This window comes from Maylandia zebra, linkage group LG19, assembly GCF_041146795.1.
Source record: "Maylandia zebra isolate NMK-2024a linkage group LG19, Mzebra_GT3a, whole genome shotgun sequence".
Classification (NCBI taxonomy): Eukaryota; Metazoa; Chordata; class Actinopteri; order Cichliformes; family Cichlidae; genus Maylandia; species Maylandia zebra.
The window spans coordinates 20111219-20132272 of NC_135185.1; the positions used below are offsets into that span (position 1 = coordinate 20111219).

The following is a 21054-nucleotide window of genomic DNA, read 5'->3' on the forward strand; positions in this document are numbered from 1 at the left end:
TGATTATTATTTAGTGCAACATACTTTCTAAATTGTACTTAAAACATACTTTCCAGTAGTGGTATTGAAGCTTTGCAGGCTATGTTAGGAAGATTCACTACAATAGAATGATCATGAACTATCTCGTTCATTTGAAATATTTTAGATATATTTATATATATATTTAAAAAAAGAAGCTTAATACATATATCCTTTGTAGCAGACAGAGCTTGTGTGGATTGGCAGACAGTGACGTCTCTCAGCGGTCCCTAGTTATAGTTACCAGTCTCGGGTTCAACACTCATGCACTATTCATTGGTGTATCACATCACTCCTGCCCAACTTTAGACTTAGACAAACCAAATTCTTTTCTGCGCAACTTTACTTTGTAGCCTTATTCTTTGTGCTGCGCAAATGTCTAAAATGTTTACGTAGTGTTTCTGCCATTTCCAGAGGGAAAAAAAGAGGAAAAAATAACAGCCTGCTTAGAGGAAGGACACAGGGGAATCATTCCTTCTGTATGGTATGTATGATCAGATTATTTGAAGTCCTTAGCAACACCAAGTTAAGTGAAAGATCAGCTGTACTGTGCAAATAACTTTGGCAATTAGGCCTCAGTGTTTTTGCAATATACTTGAAAGACTGTTTCTTTGATGAGGAACCCTTTCGTGGCTTGGTAGATTAGATTCAGTTGAGTTAAAAAAAAGTTATGTTTCAGAGCTGCAAAAATATTCATTCTTTTAGTTATTCTAAATTTTCTAAGTGTGCATCTCATAAGAGTGCTTAAGTTGGTATTGGTTTGAGCAGTTTGAAGCATTGATGCTTGTTTTATACATTCAACAGAAAGTGTTGTAATATATTGCTTTGTTTTTGGATATTAGTGAAAACTGAAAATATAAAAAAGCAAAATTCAAAACAGCTAGAAAAGGTGACACATGCTAGTTAATTGACACCACAGAAATCCAATTTTCCGTATATTTTTTTAAATCTCGGATAAATGAGGGGAAAATTGAATTTTCCATTGTCCAAGCTGTTAATCATGTCCTTACGTTTTCGTTTATCCTGGCACCTGCCCCACAGTGTGCCACTTCCAAAATTAATTATTTTAAGTGTATTATTTTTCACAATGCATGTGAAATGTATCCCCTGCAATTCATGTATTAAGGTCAGCCAATCTAAATAATTGAAAAGGCCCTTTTAAAGGGTAATCCGGGGTGTGGTAGTATGGTGACACCCTTCTTCTTACACACCTTCTGTGCTGTGTTCTGTCCTTACACTTGCTTTTTGTTTGCTGTTTGTTTTAGCATTTAATTTAAACAGTCCTAATAATTTAGCCTCTATCTGCAGCACAGGCCAATAGTAAAGTGCCATGGTTTATTCTGCTGTGGTTTTGCAGGTGTGTTACTGAAGAATGGGTTTGGTTGCTGTTTCTGGCAACAGAACATGCACAGAAAATATACAAAAAACAAAAAAACAAAAAACGCACAGACCATTAGTTCACTCATATTGATAAAAAGAAAAGTACAAAATTGTTATGAAATTTTTATTGTTTTATTTTTTTCACAGAGCACTCGATGATTGTCGTGAACCATGAAGCGCAATAAGAACCGTGGACAAAAGGAGGACAGAAATGGAGGTATTGGCCATCATGGATGATTAGGTCAAAATAACTCAAAACCCAGCAACCACTCAAAATGTATTAGTATCCTGAATATAAAATACAAAATATCAGCTTTTATATGCCAATCTTGTTAACATTTCAATAGCCTAATAGCTATTTGGATATTAGATAATTAATCCTGCACTGTTGCTTCTAATTGGTAGATGTATCATATCAAAAGGTCAGCAGGATGGGTTTCAAATTATGTTCTATGGTTTCATCTCTCTGTGTCCTCTTGGTGAAAACAACTAGTATAATGTCGCTACTATTAATGGTGTAAGGAATTGGTATCAATCTGGGAAGGGTAGTATTTTGGCTTTATTTCCTGAAGTAAATACTGGACTGCCACTGTCACAGCAGTCAGGCTACCTGCTGTATTCTCTTTTGTCTCTGCTGGGAGAGGCTGAAGGTATTTTGGGGTCTTCTCTTGTAATGACATTCTTGGAATTAACGCTGCTACTAAAATAACACGTTTTCCTCACTCTGTGTCTTTTATTTGATCTACAGATGAGCCAGCAATTTTGGAGACAGAGGACCTGGATCGCCAGGGCATGTTCATGGGAGGAGGCGTGGACCCTGACACCATCTCACTGGCCTCAGTCACAGCTGTCACCACCAACGTGTCTAATAAGAGGCAAGAGTTCTGTAGTGCATGAACAGCAACAGAGATACACACCCTGGATCTCTGTTCAAACTGTTCAAACTGCTGCCAACCTGCAAAACCATTCAGAACAATAAAAATGAGAACGAGTGGACTGAGGAACAGTTTATCCTAGCATTTGCTTCCACTACTGAAGTTTCCACCTCACTACACACTTGACTATAAACACTTTACGCTAGCTAAGTTGTGTACAATGCCGCTGTGTTTATTTTTTATCTTTAGTTACTTACCTATTTGTATTAATTCTAATTATTTATTATTTTTATTTTAATTATACATTGTATAATGACAATGAAGATCATTTATTTGCGTCTGTCTCACTCTACATTAACCACGTTCACATTGCGATGCAGGTCAAAGCCAGACATCAAGATGGAGCCCAGCTCTGGAAGACCAGTAGACTATCAGGCAAGGGAAAGTTGTTATTGAGTGTTTTTATATTTAATGTAGTGCTTCTTAAACAATAGCAGACAAACATTTGATTATTTAATTCCAGGTCAGTGTGACAGTGATTGAAGCCAGACAGCTGGTGGGCTTGAACATGGATCCAATGGTTTGCGTGGAAATCGGAGAAGATAAAAAGTACACCTCAATGAAGGAATCAACCAACTGCCCATATTACAACGAAGTGAGTCTGTCATTACATCATGTATAATACTTTATTAAAGTTTATTAAAAGGGCAACTGTGCATCATTGTCATTAAAACTCTTTTAATCTCCAGTATTTTGTGTTCGACTTCCACATCCCTCCAGATGTTATGTTTGACAAAATCCTGAAAGTGTCTGTGAGTCGTCCCGTTCCTTATAGTTAAACGTAAAAGTCACTGATAGCAGTTCCTTTTCACAAGCGCACTAAACCCTGTGTTGTTTACTTCCCTAAACCAAACTATAGGTAGTGCACTCCAAAAATCTTCTGCGTAGTGGGACCCTGGTTGGAAGTTTTAAAATGGATGTAGGCACAATCTACTCCCAGCCTGGTAAAGAATTAATCGAGATCAGCTTTTTAAAAATATCACTACGTTAATGATACAAATGCATTAATAAATATGTCTCCCTTGACTTGTAGATCATCAGTTTTACCACAAATGGGCTCTCTTGTCTGACCCTGATGACATCACAGCTGGCTGTAAGGGCTACGTTAAATGTGATATTGCAGTTGTGGCTAAAGGGGACACTATAAAAACTCCACACAAGGCAAATGAATCTGAAGAAGATGACATAGATGGGTAAATAAAACACAGATGTATTCTTTTTTTTAACATTTGAAACTAGTGAAGAAAATATATTAACTCTCTATTTCAGGAATCTCTTATTACCTGAGGGGGTGCCTGCAGAGAGGCAATGGGCTCGTTATTACTTGAAGATCTACAGAGCTGAGGGGCTCCCCAGAATGAACACCAGCATCATGGCGAATGTGAAAAAGGCCTTCATAGGAGAAAATAAGGACCTGGTTGATCCTTATGTCCAAGTACAGTTTGCTGGGCAGAAGGTGAGTGCTAACAAAGCTGCCATGCGTTCGTTCCCCTATGTAGCATTTTTTTTCTCATCCAGCTCAAAATCTAAATCTCACTGACATAACATAAGTTTACAATGTGTGATTGCTACAGGGGAAAACATCAGTTCAGAAGAGCTGCTATGAGCCTATCTGGAACGAGCAAATTGTTTTCACTGAGATGTTTCCACCACTCTGCAAACGTATAAAGATCCAGCTCCGAGATTCGGATAAAGTGAATGATGTTGCGATAGGAACGCACTTCTTAGACCTGCGCAAGATTTCTAACGATGGGGACAAAGGTGATGCAACTTTAAATGTTTGAAGAAATATCTTCTCCACAAATTAACTGCAGAAGATTTTCTTTTGACATGTCAGTTAGTTTTGCTCTTGCAAATTATTAGATTAAAATCCCCTTTTCTCTTTGTTTTTCAGGCTTCCTTCCGACTCTTGGGCCTGCTTGGGTGAACATGTATGGCTCCACTCGTACCTACACCCTGATGGACGAATACCAGGAGTTAAATGATGGACTTGGAGAGGGCGTGTCCTTCAGAGCCCGTCTGCTCATCAGCCTTGGCATGGAGCTCCTGGACACCTCCTCCCCTGAAATTACCAGCTCCACGGACGTGCAGATGGAGGGAATACCCAACATCTCAGAGGTGAATGCCTGACTGGATGGGCAGTCATGCAGATGGAGCCAACTGTTTCTCCTACTGATGGGTTATGTGCCTGCAATTACTGTGAATTATTAATAGTACCTGGTGTATTATTAATAGCTGTTTGCATCAATGTGGCTAAACTCAGTGGTATCCCTCATAATATGGGATAAATTGATTGTTGTCAATATGTAATGAATTACAGTGCTTTAACCTTTTTTTTTGTTTTACATTGATGCCACCTTTATATAAGTCTTTATTCTTAAACAGATGATTATACTTGTCCATTTTTTGATTTCACAGACCGCCACTGGAAAGGTTGAGGAATTTTTCCTCTTCAGTTCCTTCCTGGAGGCCACAATGGTTGATAGAAAGATTGGTGATAAGCCCATACACTTTGAGGTCACCATAGGTACTTTCCATCACCTCGTTGTCAGTTTTAGTGTTTAGCAGACTTTCTTTTGAGAAATTAGCATGCCTAATGACCTTTATTAAATATCTTTACACTGTTTTATCCTTTACTATATTAGAATAATAGCTGTGTTGCTGTAGTTTTAAAAAAATATAGAATCATATATATACTATTATTGTAGTAAGTACCGCATCTTTTATGGTTTAACTGTTAACATCATGGTTGTTGCCAGGTTATTATGGAAATGAGAACGATGGAGTTGTCAAACCAAAAACAAAGGGGAAGAAGGGTGATGGAGATGAAGAGGAAACTGAACTGATCAACAATTCCAGTGAAGAGGAGATGGACGACGATGGAGACCTGCAGTCAGTGGCAACAACCCCACCCATGAAACCTGTCATCACAGACCGGTCAGAGCAATAATATCACATACAATACAAAAGTTTTTAGTTCTTGCTTTGATTTAAAAGATTGTAAAAACAGTTTAGAAGTATTGATTTAGGTATTTTAAAAAACAACATGTTAGATACGCTCTAATTTTAATCCACAGAAATTATTTCCATCTGCCATATTTTGAGAGGAAGCCGTGCATTTACATCAAGAGCTGGTGGCAAGACCAGAGAAGGAGGCTGTATAATGCCAACATCATTGACAACATTGCTGATAAACTGGCAAGTCATGCATTAACTTAAAGCTAAGTTTGTCTAAGTCAACGCCAACATAATTTAAATCATTATCGTTATGTTGCTTTCATAGGAGGATGGGCTGAATGATGTGCAAGAGATCATTAAAACAGAGAAGGCCTATCCCGAGCGCAGGCTTAGAGGTGTTCTTGAGGAACTCAGCCAAGGATGCAGGTCCGTGGTTACAAACCTAAGCTGCACATGAAGTGTTTTTAATGATTGTAAACATTTGCACTCACCAAACCTTAACTCTTTCAGTCAGTTTCTTTCATTGGCAAACAAGGACCAGAGTCAGTCGGGCAGAACCAAACTTGACAAGGAGAGACTGAAGCTGTGCTTGTCGGAAGTGGTACGTAAACTCAAAAGAGTAATCTTTATTGTTCCCACCTATTGATTATATTTGTACTGTGCTAACTGCTGAACCTCTTCCTCCTTTTAGGAGGCCATTGGTCAGCAAGCTAAGACCATGAGGTCACAGGTGAAAAAAAGCACAGTGAGAGATAAGCTGAAGCTGGCTCAGAACTTCCTGTCGAAGCTGCGCTTTCTGGCTGAGGAAGTGAGATCTATGTCTATGTCTTTATTTACAAATAATCTTTTTTGGTGCATTTGTATGTTCTATAGTGGTTATTCAGTAACATATTTAAATGAGGACTCATTCTTATTGCAGCCTCAACACAGCGTTCCAGATGTTTTCATATGGATGATAAGCAATGGAAAGCGTATTGCTTATGCACGTGTCCCCTCTAAGGACATCCTTTATTCCAGCATATACGAGGAGAAGGGAAAAGACTGTGGGAAAGTCAAAACAATCTTTCTCAGGGCGAGTACCTAATCTATTCTGATACAAACTCCCAGTCTATAATGAAACTTTTCCTTATCTGTATTCTGTGTTCTTCAGCAGCTAAAGTGTTTTGTATTTTCCTCTTGTAAAGATTCCTGGTAAAAAGGGCTTTGGACCAGCTGGGTGGACAGTGCAATCCAAGATAGAGATTTATCTGTGGCTGGGTCTGAGCAGGCAGCGCAAAGACTACCTGAGTGGCTTACCTAATGGATTTGAGGAAAATAAGTTGTCCAGAGGACCCGGCTTGCCAGCCTCACCACCCATCAGCCTCACCTACATGAGTAAGGCCATTTTGCAGCTCACCTTACACCACCTTTTCTCATAACAAATATCTACCATTCACACTGTGGCTAAAGGGACAAATTATACCCATTCACAGCTGTGTAAATTTATTCTTCAACTTTACTAGATTAGCTTTGTGAGAATCTCAGTTCAAAATTATCCTTTACCATATAGTTATATTTACTCTTTTTATGGCCTTCCTCGCTTTAAGCCAGCTTTCTTCTGATTGGCTGCAGGTGGGTGGACATGCTATGCTCACAAAATAGACTCTGTTTAGATTGTCATAGTCACTATGCTGTCACCCACTGGATAGTGAGGTCTTGTCATGAAGCCTTAGAGAGATTTGTATCTTGGTGTAAAACTGGTCTTTATGAGTGAGAGGTGGCTGTGACTGACATTAATCACCCATTCAATAGAAACTCATCAATCACAAAGTTTTCATTTCTTTAAGGTGGCCTTTATTGTCTTTCTGAACCTTAATAGTAACGAACAATCACACATAATTTCCAAACCATAACAGCACCTCCTGCTGGTCATTAGAGGGATTTGCTACTTGGCTTCTTTTTTTACACCTGGAAGCTGCAACCTGTCTTTTATATGGAGTGCATGGCAAAAAAAGAAAAAGTATATCTCTAAATCTAACGTAGGCAAGAATTACATATACTGTTATATACTTCTATAGTCACTTATGAGACTTTACTTCTCTGTAGTGAAACAAATCTTCCAGCTGAGGGTCCACATGTACCAGGCTCGCAGCCTGTTCGCCGCTGACAGCACAGGTCTGTCCGATCCATTTGCAAGAGTTTTCTTCTCATCGCAAAGCCAAGTCACTGAGGTGGGCAAGATCAAAAGTTGTTTTAATGAGATCACCTGTTAGCATGAAATTGTATGTACTTGAAAACCTGTCCTCGATCACTTTAAACGTTTTGTCTTCTTGCAGGTGCTGGCTGAGACCCTCTGCCCCACGTGGGACCAGCTGTTGGTTTTTGAGAATGTGGAGTTGTTTGGGGAGGCCAGTGAACTGAGAGATGACCCTCCTATTATTGTCATTGAGCTCTATGATCAAGACACAGTGGTAAGGGTTATTTTGATATACAGAGGCCTCTCTGTTTATAATAATGTGGGCAAAACCTCGACAGCAGTCTTACCATGATCCTTCATCTTTATATGTTGAAATGTATGACTAACCTAGTCACGAGAGACTAAAAGTAGCATGCGGTATACCCGCAATATTTTTATTTTTATGATTAAATTTTTTTTGCATAAATGGTTGTGGGTTGATTTCATTGAGTTTGTCTTTGTCTCCATAGCAACCTGACATGAATTATATCTGAAGGAATTTGTTTGCTGACTGACTATTTTATATTATCTCCTGACAAAAACACCATTGTTTTGGATGACCCTTTGGATAAGTAGAGTGTGGATTGGCTTGATGTACTGTAGCAGCACTGTCATGTGTGCAGAGTAGATTCCTTTGAAAGGCATGCAAGAGGAATAAGGACCTGATGGACCCTCGTGATTAACTTATCCCTGTTGCATTCCTTTAAGTAAAACTTGTGCTTTTGTATGTGACCAACAGGATTTTTGACTTTTTTATAACCACTAACTGCAAGAAAGATTAAGTTGCTTTTGTTCTTTTTTTTCTTTTTTTTTTAGAAACAATGATTAGATATTCACTCATTTTCTGAATGTGCATAAATGCATATCTGTTTTGCAGTTCACTGGTTATTTTAGGGATCTTTCATTGTTTACTTTGTCTTTTATCTTCAGTCCTTTTTATCTAGTGTGAAACATGTGCACCTTGAGCCATGTTTCTTCCTGCTAATGGGACTACTTACTTCACAATCAGCTCTCTAATTGCTTTTTTAAATGCACTCATTGTAATATAAACACTAATAGGGTAAGCCAAGAAGAGCATTTTTTAAAATAATCAGATTTTTCACTGCGTCTGGTCCTTTGCTTTCAGGGTAAAGCTGACTTCATGGGCAGAACCTTTGCTAAGCCTGTGGTCAAAATGGCTGATGAGCACTACGGTCCCCCACGTTTTCCTCCCCAACTGGAGTACTATCAGATCTACCGTGGAAACTGCACTGCTGGAGAAATGCTGGCAGCCTTTGAACTGCTGCAGGTTAGCTTTCCAAAGTACAGACAACATCAACCCGTGAGCTTATGCTTCCATCACTTCATTTGCTTCATAGTTCTTTATATCGTCCTTTAGATTGGCCCCAATGGAAAAGCTGACCTACCTCCCATAGATGGTCCTACAGATATAGACCGTGGCCCAATCCTCCCAGTACCACTGGGGATCAGACCAGTGCTCAGCAAGTACAGGATTGAAGTAAAGACTTCAGAATAGCTTTGACTGTTAACTGACGGACATTCACTGAAAGAAAGTAAAACATCTGTAATGTCAGCTAACCTTTCTTTTCTTTAGGTTTTGTTCTGGGGCTTGAGGGACCTGAAGAGGGTGAATCTCGCCCAGGTGGACCGGCCTCGTGTGGACATTGAATGTGCTGGAAAGGGAGTTCAGTCTGCCCTCATCTCCAACTACAGGAAAAACCCCAACTTCAGCACTCTTGTCAAGTGGTTTGAAGTGGTACCGTACTGGCACTATTGATATATTTTTCCGTTATGCATTTGCGTTCAAACATAGAACTGAAGCTTGGGTTGACTCATGTCAGCCACCACACCTGCTCTGCAAGAACTCACTCTGGATTTTGTGTGTCAGGACTTGCCTGAAAATGAGTTGCTTCACCCGCCGCTAAACATCCGAGTAGTGGACTGTAGAGCTTTTGGCCGCTACACTTTGGTTGGCTCTCATGCTGTCACCACTCTGCGGAAGTTCATCTACAGGGGAGCTGACAAGCAAGCCAACAACTGGTCCACTACAGGTATCAAATAACAGAAAAGTAGAATATATGTTTGCGCCACACAGTATTGTCTGACAGTTTGTGATGATGATTTTTTTTTTCTTTCAGAGGAAATTATTGTTGTCAGCATGGATTCTGAGCCTTCTTTTAAGAAAGTGGAAACTGTTGTCAAACTTGACTGTGTAAGTGTAACTTTTGAAAATTAGAAAATTATAGAGATAAAAAATACAAAGTAAACACAATCTGGTGTTCCTTTGTAGGGCTCTGATGCTGTGGTCAAAGTTGAGGTAAGTAGAGATCTGTACTTGCTTGATTTATAAATCAAACTGCATTATTTTATTTCACGGTGAATCAAGATGTCTCAAAGCCTTAATCAAAAGATCTGTGTTACTTTTATACAAAGGATGATGACAAGGATGGCAAAGGGAAGAAAAAGAAGAGGAAGAAGGGTGATGAGATGGAGGAGGAGGAACTTGACGAGAGCATGCTGGACTGGTGGTCCAAATATTTCGCTTCCATTGAAACTTTGACAGAGGTAACAAGCCTTCTTTTGACTGATTATATAATGTTAACAATGTTGCAAAGTATGATGATGCAGTACTACACGAAAGTTTTGAGTTGTGTCTCATTTCTTTATGTTTTGCTTACTGCCTGTCTTTTAAATTTTTTTTAAAGTGTTCTTGAGCAATAGTGCTCCAGGATTTCTGTGGGACTTTCAGAGTTTTTCTTTGGATATTGGCTGCTTTTTCACTTATTTAGAGTCCAGTTCTTCTATGTGACCATTTTCCGAGAAACTGCTTTTTCTTTATTTGGTATCAATGACCTATATAACATAAAAAGACCTAGGGTGGAACGAGGGATGAACAAGTGTTTTGAACGAAAAAGGCGTTTCCCAAAGAGTTATTAGCCAAAAACTTTGCATATATCGCCATTATGTGCAATGTGTCCTTTAAAAAATTAAAGAAACTGGTAAAAGTGGAGGACAAAATCAAAAGCAGCAGGCCTAAAGACTATCGTCATATCATTAAGAAGTAGGAAAAAAGGCCAGCAAGAAATCACACAGAATCTGCGAGATGCATCTCCTTAGGTCTATCTATCTACTGCTCATTCAAGCCTCATCAGAAATGCTCTCGGTGGAAGGATGGCTGTCAAGAAGCCATTCTTAAGGAAGAGAAACAGGGAGAAAAGGCTGCGATGTGCCAAATAACACAAGACCTGAGCTGAAAATCAGTAATAATATGTCTAATAGGGTTATGAATTCTAATTTGAAGCTTTTGGATCAAATCATTGTCAGTATGGATCAAGGAGATTGGGAGAGAGGTACAACACTGAGACACTATCAGTCATGGACTGGCCTTCCCGGACCTCAACATTACTGATGCATTGTGGGATAATCTTTGCAAAGAATGGAACAAAAGGCAGTCAACATCCAGAGAAGAGCTTTGAATGTCCTTCATAAATCCAGGAGAACTATTCCTGAAAATGATTTAAAGAAATAACAAGAAATCTTGCCTAAGAGAGCTTTGGCTGTGTTGAAGAACAAAGGTGATCGTATCAAATATTAACTTTCAAGCTCATTCAATCTTTACAAACAGTTCTTTCTTTATATACAACATTTCTGTATTTGTTTTCATGTTTCAGTAAATCATTGCAACTATTTTCAAATTTCCTTTCAAAATAAAGGGCAGCTAAAGACTTTTGCACAGTGCTGTAGATTGAATTTTTCTTCAAGACATTTTTTTAGACTTAATGGATCTTAACCTTGATACTATAGCTGATAAGTAGGAGGTTTTGTTTGGTCTAGACAGTTAAGAAATAGAGCTTTACTCTTTCAGTCACTCAAGGCTCAAGAGGCAGCTCTCTCAGACTCAGAGGACAAAGATGACATGGACATTGCAGATGGTGGAGGTAAAAAAAAAAAAAAAAAAAGAAACCTTAAATTTCTTCTTTTTGTCATCAGTTTTAAAATCCACTAATTGCATCTCCATATGTTTTTGTGTTTGCTGAATATTGTTTTTATGTGCTTTAATAAAAATCTGTGATGTTCATAGTTTGACACGTGTGCCTAAGTTTAAAATTCATCCTTTATTAGCTCACTAACTCTGTTGTTTTGTTCTACAGTGCAGTAGTGAACCTCATAGCCTTCATAGCCCAAGAATGCCTCCATGTAGATGCTGACATGAATCCAAATTTCCATTCGTAGGACAATTGCTTGTTTTCTTCTCCCGTACATGCATATTTGTCATATGCTAGCCATGAAAGTTGTCAATAACAAGACAGTGACTAAAAACACAAAGATGATGGAGCATGGCACACAATAAAGAATTAGCCAATACCTACAGCGTCACAATACCAAGCATTCTCACTGAACTCTATACTTCAGGAGTTCAATGGCATGCTTGCTTTGTACCGTAATGGCAACTTTCATGTGGAATTCATGTCTCGAGCGCTCTGCTCCTTCTCCCTGTCCCTGTGTCCTCACCACTAACCTGTACTCAGATATCAAACCTGATGACTCTCCTGTGAAAGGCACAAAGAAGGGAAAAGGAAAGAAAGATAAGAAGAAACCGGCAGTCGACCCTTATGAGAAGAAAAAGCCAAAGCTGGATGAGCTGAAGGTATACAGTTGTGACTGCGACATACAGACACGGTCTTAGAAAACAAGTCATTCCAAACCTAATTTATGTGTTTATATATACACTTATCTGTGTTCAGGTGTATCCTAAAGAACTGGAAAGCGACTTTGGTAACTTTGAGGACTGGCTGCACAGTTTTAACCTGTACAGGGGAAAAGCAGGTGATGATGATGATCAGAATGTGACAGATGAAGATAGGATTGTTGGAAAATTCAAAGTAAGAAATTGTCTCTTCTTTTTCATTGATGATGAAAGTCAAAGCTCTTTAAATAATTCTTTCATATTTTCCTCTGAATGCCCTTTCATTTGTATCGCTGTGTCAATTCAGGGTTCGCTGTGCATGTACAAAGTGTCGGATGATATGCCAAGAGACATGAACTTTGATTCCAACATGGGAATGTTTAATAACATTCCTAGCAATGATCCCATTAACGTCCTTGTTCGGATCTATGTCATCAGGGTAAGCTATGTGCTCTGCTGTGAATATTTATTTCAATATCCTGGGAAGAGGTCCTTTAGCTCCTTTGAGTGCTCATAGTCAGGTTCATACCAAGGGTGCTAGCTTGTGGATGGTTCTGAGCTCTGCATACGTTAGCTTTAGCCACTTTGCCTTTGAGAGTTTCTTTCAAATACCCACCCACATTTGGAAATGTTTAAGGCTGACTGGCTGGTTACCGGTCATAGCCGAGAATGCTAGACTTACTTATTATTATCATACTCAAATTTATCCATTTTTTTTCGTAGGCAACTGATCTGCATCCAGCAGACATAAACGGTAAAGCCGACCCCTACATTGCAATAAAACTGGGAAAAACAGAGATAAAAGACAAAGAGAACTACATCTCAAAACAGCTGAACCCACTGTTTGGCAAGTAAGTAATTTTAGAGCATGGCCTTATCTATACGATCTTACAAGTTTTTATTTTTTGTGAATATACTGAATTTTAATTAAAACCTTAAAACTAAAATCTGTCTCTTATTAGATCTTTTGATGTGGAGGCCACATTCCCAATGGATTCCACATTAACTGTGTCAATTTATGACTGGGACTTGGTGGGAACTGATGATCTCATTGGAGAAACCAAAATTGACCTCGAGAACCGTTTCTACAGCAAACACAGAGCCACGTGTGGTATCACACGCGCCTACGCAATGTAAGGATCACACAATCTGTTTGACTCAAGTAGCATTAGCCAACATGAAAGCAAAAACAAAAAAAACCAGTACTTTAATTTGTTCATTTTCAATAGATGCACTGCTCTTCACCACAAACTTTACTACAAATTCAATCAAATGAAAGCGTTCAGCTAGCTAACATTATAGCTCACAGCCACCATTAATAGTTAACCTGTTGCTAGTCTGTCTCCATAGATGTCAAGAAAAACCTAGTTCCTGTTGTACTTAAAACTGCTTATGATAAAGTTTGGAGCAAAGACATCATGATTTCTCGAGAAGCCCAACTGGGTAACAAGGCAATTAAATTCATCTCCAGAACTGGGCAACTTACATCAAATCAGTCTGGATCAGGGGTGTCACAAGCCAAGGCTCGGGGCCCAGAATTGGCCTGGCAAAGGGTCCTAATCTGGGCCACTGGATGGGTTTGTAAAATGTGAAGGAGGCATACATTTTGTACTTTTACTTTCATACGTTTTACAGCTTTCTCTGCTGATAAAGACATCCACATGGCCAGTTGTACTTTACCAAAGTAGTTAAGTCACGGTTAATTAACATAAAAGTGGGCTGTGGCCCATGATGTAAAATGAGTTTGACGTCCTGGTCTAGATGAATTTGATTTGTGTTAAAGTCTTCCTTTAATATTAAACCCAACATATCTGTGTGTGTGTGTGTGTGTGTGTGTGTGTGTGTGTGTGTGTGTGTGTGTGTGTGTAGGTTTTTTACAGTTTTAAAATGTCACCATTTACTTTCATTTGATTCTAGTTTTAAAAATGTTGTTTTTTTTAACCCTTTTTTGTAGCCATGGTTACAATGTGTGGCGTGACCCGATGAAACCCACCCACATCCTGGCTAAGCTGTGTAAGGATGGCAAACTGGACGGGCCTCACTATGGTCCTGCAGGAAGAGTGAAGGTGGAGAATCGTGTCTTCATGGCGCCAACAGAGATAGAGGATGAAAATGGTATTCAATGACCTTCTGTTTCTTCCACTTCATTTTCTCAGTAACTTACTAAAGAAAGGCAATATTGCTGTAGTGGGACATACTCTCTCCAATACTTGTTGTGTGCTTGTTTTCATGCTGGTACTACTGACAAACTGGTCTGATAAATGCCAAAAAAGTTGATTCTGTTCATCAACTTTTTGGCATTTACTTACCTTGATGATTGAGCACGCATCAAGTCTGATAAATGCTTAAACAGTTTAAAGGGAAAGCTTAATTTCATTTGCTAGCATTCGCTTTAAAAAATACATATATTTTTGTGATGATGTTTGTCAGGTCTGAAGAAGCAGACAGATGAACACCTTGCCCTTACTGTGCTGAACCACTGGGAAGAAATTCCACGAGCTGGCTGCAAGCTCGTCCCAGAACACGTGGAGACCAGACCGCTGCTCCACCCTGATAAACCAGGAATTGAGCAAGTGTGTAAACTTATTTAAATATAAAAACTTTTGATGAAAAAGGCTTGTATGTTGGAATTATCTTCTACAGATTATTTGCATATTGAAAAAAAAAATCTCATCCTGTACATTTTTTTAGGGAAGAATTGAGATGTGGGTGGATATGTTCCCTAAAGATATGACAGCACCTGGTCCTGCACTTGACATTTCACCAAGGAAACCAAAGAAGTATGATTTCAACAGTCATCTTGCAGCTTTAACACACACAGTATAAAGTTCAAAACCATCTTAATGTATTTGAATAAATTATGCAGTTTAATTTGAGGTTTTTACCAATCACTATTGATCATTGATTAGTGTTTTTGCGTTTGTACAGGTTTGAACTGAGGGTCATAATTTGGAACACAGATGAAGTCGTTCTGGAGGATGATGACATCTTCACTGGCGAGAAATCTAGTGATATATTTGTGCGAGGGTAATAATGTATCTTTTGTTTTTTGTTTACTTGTTTATGAGCAGAAATCAGTCAAATCAGATTCCCGATACGGAAACATTTACAAACCCTCCCCCTTTTCTCACAGTTGGTTAAAAGGGCAGCAGGAGGACAAACAGGACACTGATGTTCATTATCACTCCATCACTGGGGAGGGGAATTTCAACTGGCGCTTCATCTACCCGTTTGATTACCTCATGGCAGAGGAGAAGATCGTCATCTCAAAAAAAGAGTCCATGTTTGCTTGGGATGAGACTGAGTACAAGATCCCTGCTCGTCTTAACCTGCAAGTGTGGGATGCCGACCATTTCTCAGCAGATGATTTCCTGGGTATTGTCAAAAATCATTAAGCTAAAAAACATCGCTACTCATAAGAGATTGTTTGTGAAACACCACTAACACAGCAGGCAACATTGTAAATTTAGGCGTAATGACATTAAGATGGCTTAACCTTCGTACTTATTCGACATTTACTGTAGAAAAAATGTCTTCATAGGTGCAATTGAGCTGGACTTGAACCGTTTCCCACGTGGCGCCAAGACTCCCAAGCAGTGTACCATTGAAATGGTGACAAATGAAGGAGAGATGCCCATGGTCTCCATCTTCAAACAGAAGAGGATCAAAGGCTGGTGGCCCTTTGTGGCCAGGAATGAAGATGATGAGTTTGAGCTTACGGTCAGTCACACCAAAGCACCACCTGAAATTATGGTTCTAAATAGGGAATGACTCATTTTTGTAATGCTAATGCAAGCAGTAAAGCACACTGTTTCGTAACATATCTCCAGGATTAAATGTGTAGTTAAACCTTTGTATGCACTGGTTCATACTGGTCTCACCCACGTTATAAAATGAGTTTGACATCTTTGCTTTAGGTAATAGCGTGAATCCACATCACTCATACTGTTTTTTGTCTTTACAGGGAAAAGTGGAAGCAGAGCTGCACCTTCTGACAGGAGAGGAGGCAGAGAAAAGTCCAGTTGGTGAAGGACGAAATGAACCAGAACCACTGGAGAAACCCAAGTATGAAGGATGTTTTCCTATCATCCATTCTTTTGATCTAATTTTTTCAGCGGCATGGTCCAGTATATTCTTTTGGCTTCTACATAAACCCCTCCTATAAACAGAAGCAGTCACATACTAAATGTTGTGTCCATGTACACATACCTTACATGCACAGATACATGCAGGTTTAAAGGTTGACAGTCCGAACAAACATCATTCAACAGGTAAGCGGAAAAAAAGAAAAACAGAGAACATAATAGATATAGTGGTAAATTGAATTGTTAAATCAATTGTTGTAAAAACAACAACAACAAAAAAAACCACCTGTTACACAGTCATTAAAAAAAACATAAAAAACAATATTAAACTTGCATAAAAAGCATTAAGAAATTTCATGAACTGAGGAAAGACAGTTGAAGGAATTTGCTTCAGTCAAACGCTGGACTTAGACCTAGGATCTTCTTTCTTTACATGGTAAGTTGCTGTTTCTTATCCTTATTTCTAACTAGAATTATTTTTCCCCATCCTGCTTTCTGCTTTATTGTTGTTTCAGGGAGTCCACTAACTTTCAAAGCATTAATTTAGTTTGTAGTAGAAAAACAGTAAAATGCTCCAAAGTCCTTAAAATCTGTAATACTGAACGTGCACATTTCTGTCCTTCTAGCCATCCTGACACCAGCCTTCTGTGGTTCCTCACTCACTAATGAGACCATTAAACAATTGTTCTGCACACAGTACAAGTGGCTGGTCATCAGGATTGTCACTGCTCTCCTGCTGCTGGCTGTGCTCACTCTTTTTCTCTACAGCATGCCCGGTTACATGGTGAAGAAAATGCTGGGAGCTTAAGATGTTCTGCACATGGTTCCAGCAGACTAATCTTAGAACTTCTGACTCACTCTCTCCTCCAAACTTCCTGTGCACTTTTTCTATTGAGCCAGCACTTTTAAACTAAATAAAAGCAATGAAGCAATACATTAAAATGTACAAAGTTATACCAAGAAAACAACATGCACTAAGAAAAGGATTCAGAAAACCATGTTCTTTAAGAAATCTACCAAATTAACTTTCACACACCCACGCTACAGTACTGTTTGGCCTGTTCATGCTGTTCATAAATCAATATCTTAATAATAGTGAAAAAAGTTGGTTGCCAGGTGGTTGCTAAGCATGTAAAATGCAATTTTTATGGATTTAAATGAGATGTTATTGTCATGAAAATAAAAGGATAGATTGGAGTTGCAGGCTTAATACACGTAAGTTTAGCTCATTGCTAGGTTAACAGGCAATGTGATGCGTCATACAGTAATATCTGGTGTAGATAAAAATCTGCAGGGGCACTTATGTAACAAATTTGGTTACTCGGCTCCTGATGATGTGTTTGTGGACAAAGAAAAACACACACACACGGATTTCTTTCAATATAGAGTTTTATTCCTAAAGTAGAGTTTTAATAAAAATGCTTTACAATGGAAAAGAAAAAAGAAGTATAGTCACTGGAAGAACGATAATCAAAAGCACCACCTCAACAGATGAAACAAGTTCATTTCTTCTGAGATATAAGAACTAAGCCTTGTGATGGATTGGCAGCCTGTTCAGAGTGTGGCAGCTGAAATTGGTTTCAGCAACGCTCACAACCTTAAACTGGACAAGCAAAGGAAAATGGATGAGTGGATCCATGGATAAGTACTAAACATATAATGCACCTGAAAAAATAAAACAGAGAGGTCAGCAGTCACTTCAGAAAAGCAGAAGCTCATTTCTGAAATAAAACCCCCCACCTAATACCTTTAGCAGTTGCTTAAGTATATTTTACTATGGTAAAAGTGGAAAGAAAAAGGCTGCTAAATACAATATGTTGAAAAGGTAGAAGAATTATTTTCTAGTGTTTCTATTGGTGGCTCAGGAGGTAGAGCAAGATGTTGACTAAGTAGAAGGTTGGTGGTTTATTCCCTGGTTGAATCTGTATGCCAATATATACTTGTGATACTGAAGCCCAAGTTACTCCTGATTCATTCATTGGAGTGTGAATTGCAGATGGCCCCTCCTCCCTGAGTCTGGTTCCTGTAAAAGAGAGTTCGTTAACAAACACCTGAATGCTCCAGACCAGCAAACTACCAAAATAATGCTTTTATAGAGGTGCTCACATTTGCTGATGATCAATTAGCCAAGTGCATTTTGACTAGCATCACCTGGCTGCTACTTAACTCTTAATTCCTATGGAATCAGTTATGGTGTTAAACAGGTAACCAGTAACATTTGCTTGTTATATCATGTGGGTATTTCCATCATGCAAGTAATCGATTATTTTGCATATATGTGGGCCACAATGGCTTTGGCTTCTTTAACGTCTTTTTACATCTCTGTACTCCACCAGCCGTCCAGATGTTGCCCTCCTCTGGTTCCTCATCCCCTTCAAAGCTGCGAAACACCTGATTTGTGACCAGTACAGGTGGCTTACCATCAAGATTGTCACTGCTCTTCTCCTGCTGGCCATCTTTGCTCTTTTCATATACAACATGCCTGGATACATGGTGAAGAAGATGCTGGGAGCTTAAGAGAAACAGCTGAGGTTTTTACCTTGTATTCTGTTGTGAATGGTTTCAGCTTTACAATATCATAAACTAACCACCGCATTGTTAAACAGGCGCTATCACAGTAACACTACTGATAATACTTATTACTTGAGTGTGTCTAATATTGTGTATTAATGTGTACAAATCATATTAGAGGGTTTTTTTTGTTGTTGTTGCAGTTTTTCTTGTTTGTTGAAATAGTGTTTTCTGTATTTTTAGTGCTTGTTTTTAAAATAACTGAACATTAGTCACCTTCATATGTTGTACTGGTTTAAAAGTGAGTATATTGTGTTTGAATTCAGTTTTTTGCTTTGCATCTGTGTATGATATTTTAAATTTGTGAATAAACTGAGATCTGGACAATCCATTTATCAGAGGGTTATGTCATCTCTATATGAATGCCTTCTTTGTTTAGTGCTCAATAGAAAACAAAAAAGAGTGCAGTGTTGTTTTGTCATCAGTGAGTATGAGGTTCAAATATGTTGGTTTTTTCTCATTTATATTTTTAATGTAGTACAAGCCAATTGGTGACAACCTCTAGATGTTCGGAAAGAAAATTGGTTTGTCAGTTATTTGATGTTATTTGTCTAACGCAGTGTTTATAACTCTGTACTCCACCAGCCGTCCAGATGTTGCCCTCCTCTGGTTCCTCATCCCTCTCAAAGCTGTGAAACGCCTGGTTTGTGACCAGTACAGGTGGCTGACTATCAAGATTGTCACTGTTCTCCTGCTGCTTGCCATCATGGCTCTTTTCCTGTACAACATGCCAGGATACATGGTGAAGAAGATGCTGGGAGTTTAAAAATAAACAAATAAACACGGTACTGAGTCTGTAATCCAGTGTTTTTGTATTTGGACTCTCTGGATTCTCCTTTATTTAATATTCAAAGATTTAGTGTATACACCTGGTTTTGCTTTTAGTTGTTTTTCTGGTTTGTGTACTATTTGTAGTTTCTAGTCTTGGCCTTGTCTTCATTTTGTTTGGTGTTCTCTTTCTGTCTCCCCAGTCAGTCTTGTTTCCATGTCTGTTTCTCTGTGGTTATCGTACTTCCTGTTTTATTTTGAAAATATTTCACCTTGTGTTCAGTGTGCTCAGTTCCACTTCCCCTGTCATGTTAGTCTGTATTAGTTCCAGTGTGTTTCCTCCTGTTTCCCATCCTCTCGTTATCCTGTGTGTATTTAAGTCGTCTGTCTTCATCTGCTTGTTTTTGCGTTGTTCTCTCTCTCCCTGTGTCTTTTCTTGTGTGCTGTTTCCCTTGTAATCTAGTTGTTATCTCTTAATTTCTTAGTTCCCAATTCCTAGTAGTTCCCCTTTTGCTATTGGGTCCTACCTCCACCTGTCACACAGTAATACAATGACATTTGACATATTATAAAGTTTTGATTACAAGCATATATACTATATATCATCCCCTTTTGCAAAAATTATTCTCATACCATATAATCTAATCCATTACTGTGGTGTGGTGGTGTAAAATATCATTGTTTCACAATGACGGTTATATTTGCTGAAATGATTACCATTAGTTTTAGTGTTGTGATTGTTGCTTCTCCAAGGCAAGACTGTCACATTTGTTCTGATTTATTGTAATATGAAAAGCTTGTTAAAGTGTGCAGTAATTTGTGTAGTTACGAAACAACAATAAACATTATTATCATCATCTGTCAGCACTTCTTTCCCTGGAGGATTAACTCACCCTTTCAAGAAAACCCTCGAAGTTTCAGCATTTTCTTTCACTGCATATACTGACCTGCATGTGCATGATCCTTTCCAGTCTATAACATTTTAAAATCTAAAATCTTTATTGTAAAACACTTTAAAAGAGTTTAAAATCTCGCCACAATAGTGTTCCATAGCATGCAATGCGTGTCCAAGGAACTCTAAAATTATCAGTTGAGAGAGGATTCTGTATTATAAAGCTTCTGGCCTGTTTGCATCCATCCTGTAATGTGTGTAAATGCTCATATTTATTAATGGTTTCAATTCTTTCTGCCTTCTATTTCTATTCTTTTACCATATTTAGGGCAAATTTTTAGATCCAGGTCTTTATTTCCATTTTTCTTTCAGAATAAGAATCAGCACTTTATTCACATTTCATTTAACAGAACAGACAATCAATACCAAATTAATACCAACAATAACAAAATCACACAGATAATAAAAATACATAAAGCATATTTGTATTTCTTTGTATATAATCTAATTAATTAAACTACTTTGGCCATGTTGGTCCTCCATTT

The 21054-nt window shown here is 38.4% G+C and overlaps 1 protein-coding gene across 1 annotated transcript; it reads left to right on the forward strand.

Annotated features, from left to right (window-relative positions):
- Window positions 1–2659: 2659 nt before the first annotated feature.
- otofb (otoferlin b) lies at window positions 2660–19055 on the forward strand. The gene is made up of 39 exons (XM_076877370.1): window positions 2660–2708; window positions 2797–2928; window positions 3023–3085; window positions 3193–3277; window positions 3367–3526; window positions 3603–3789; window positions 3908–4094; window positions 4228–4451; window positions 4752–4860; window positions 5093–5270; window positions 5411–5531; window positions 5617–5717; window positions 5802–5892; window positions 5983–6099; window positions 6211–6363; window positions 6476–6665; window positions 7377–7501; window positions 7607–7741; window positions 8633–8794; window positions 8885–9004; window positions 9101–9262; window positions 9395–9557; window positions 9645–9718; window positions 9797–9823; window positions 9940–10071; window positions 11372–11444; window positions 12036–12154; window positions 12252–12389; window positions 12501–12632; window positions 12917–13044; window positions 13156–13326; window positions 14148–14308; window positions 14624–14766; window positions 14885–14973; window positions 15122–15220; window positions 15327–15568; window positions 15735–15913; window positions 16158–16258; window positions 18615–19055. The coding sequence occupies exons 1-39, from the start codon at window positions 2673–2675 to the stop codon at window positions 18793–18795; spliced, it is 5190 nt and encodes a 1729-aa protein (XP_076733485.1). The 5' UTR covers window positions 2660–2672; the 3' UTR covers window positions 18796–19055.
- Window positions 19056–21054: the final 1999 nt, after the last annotated feature.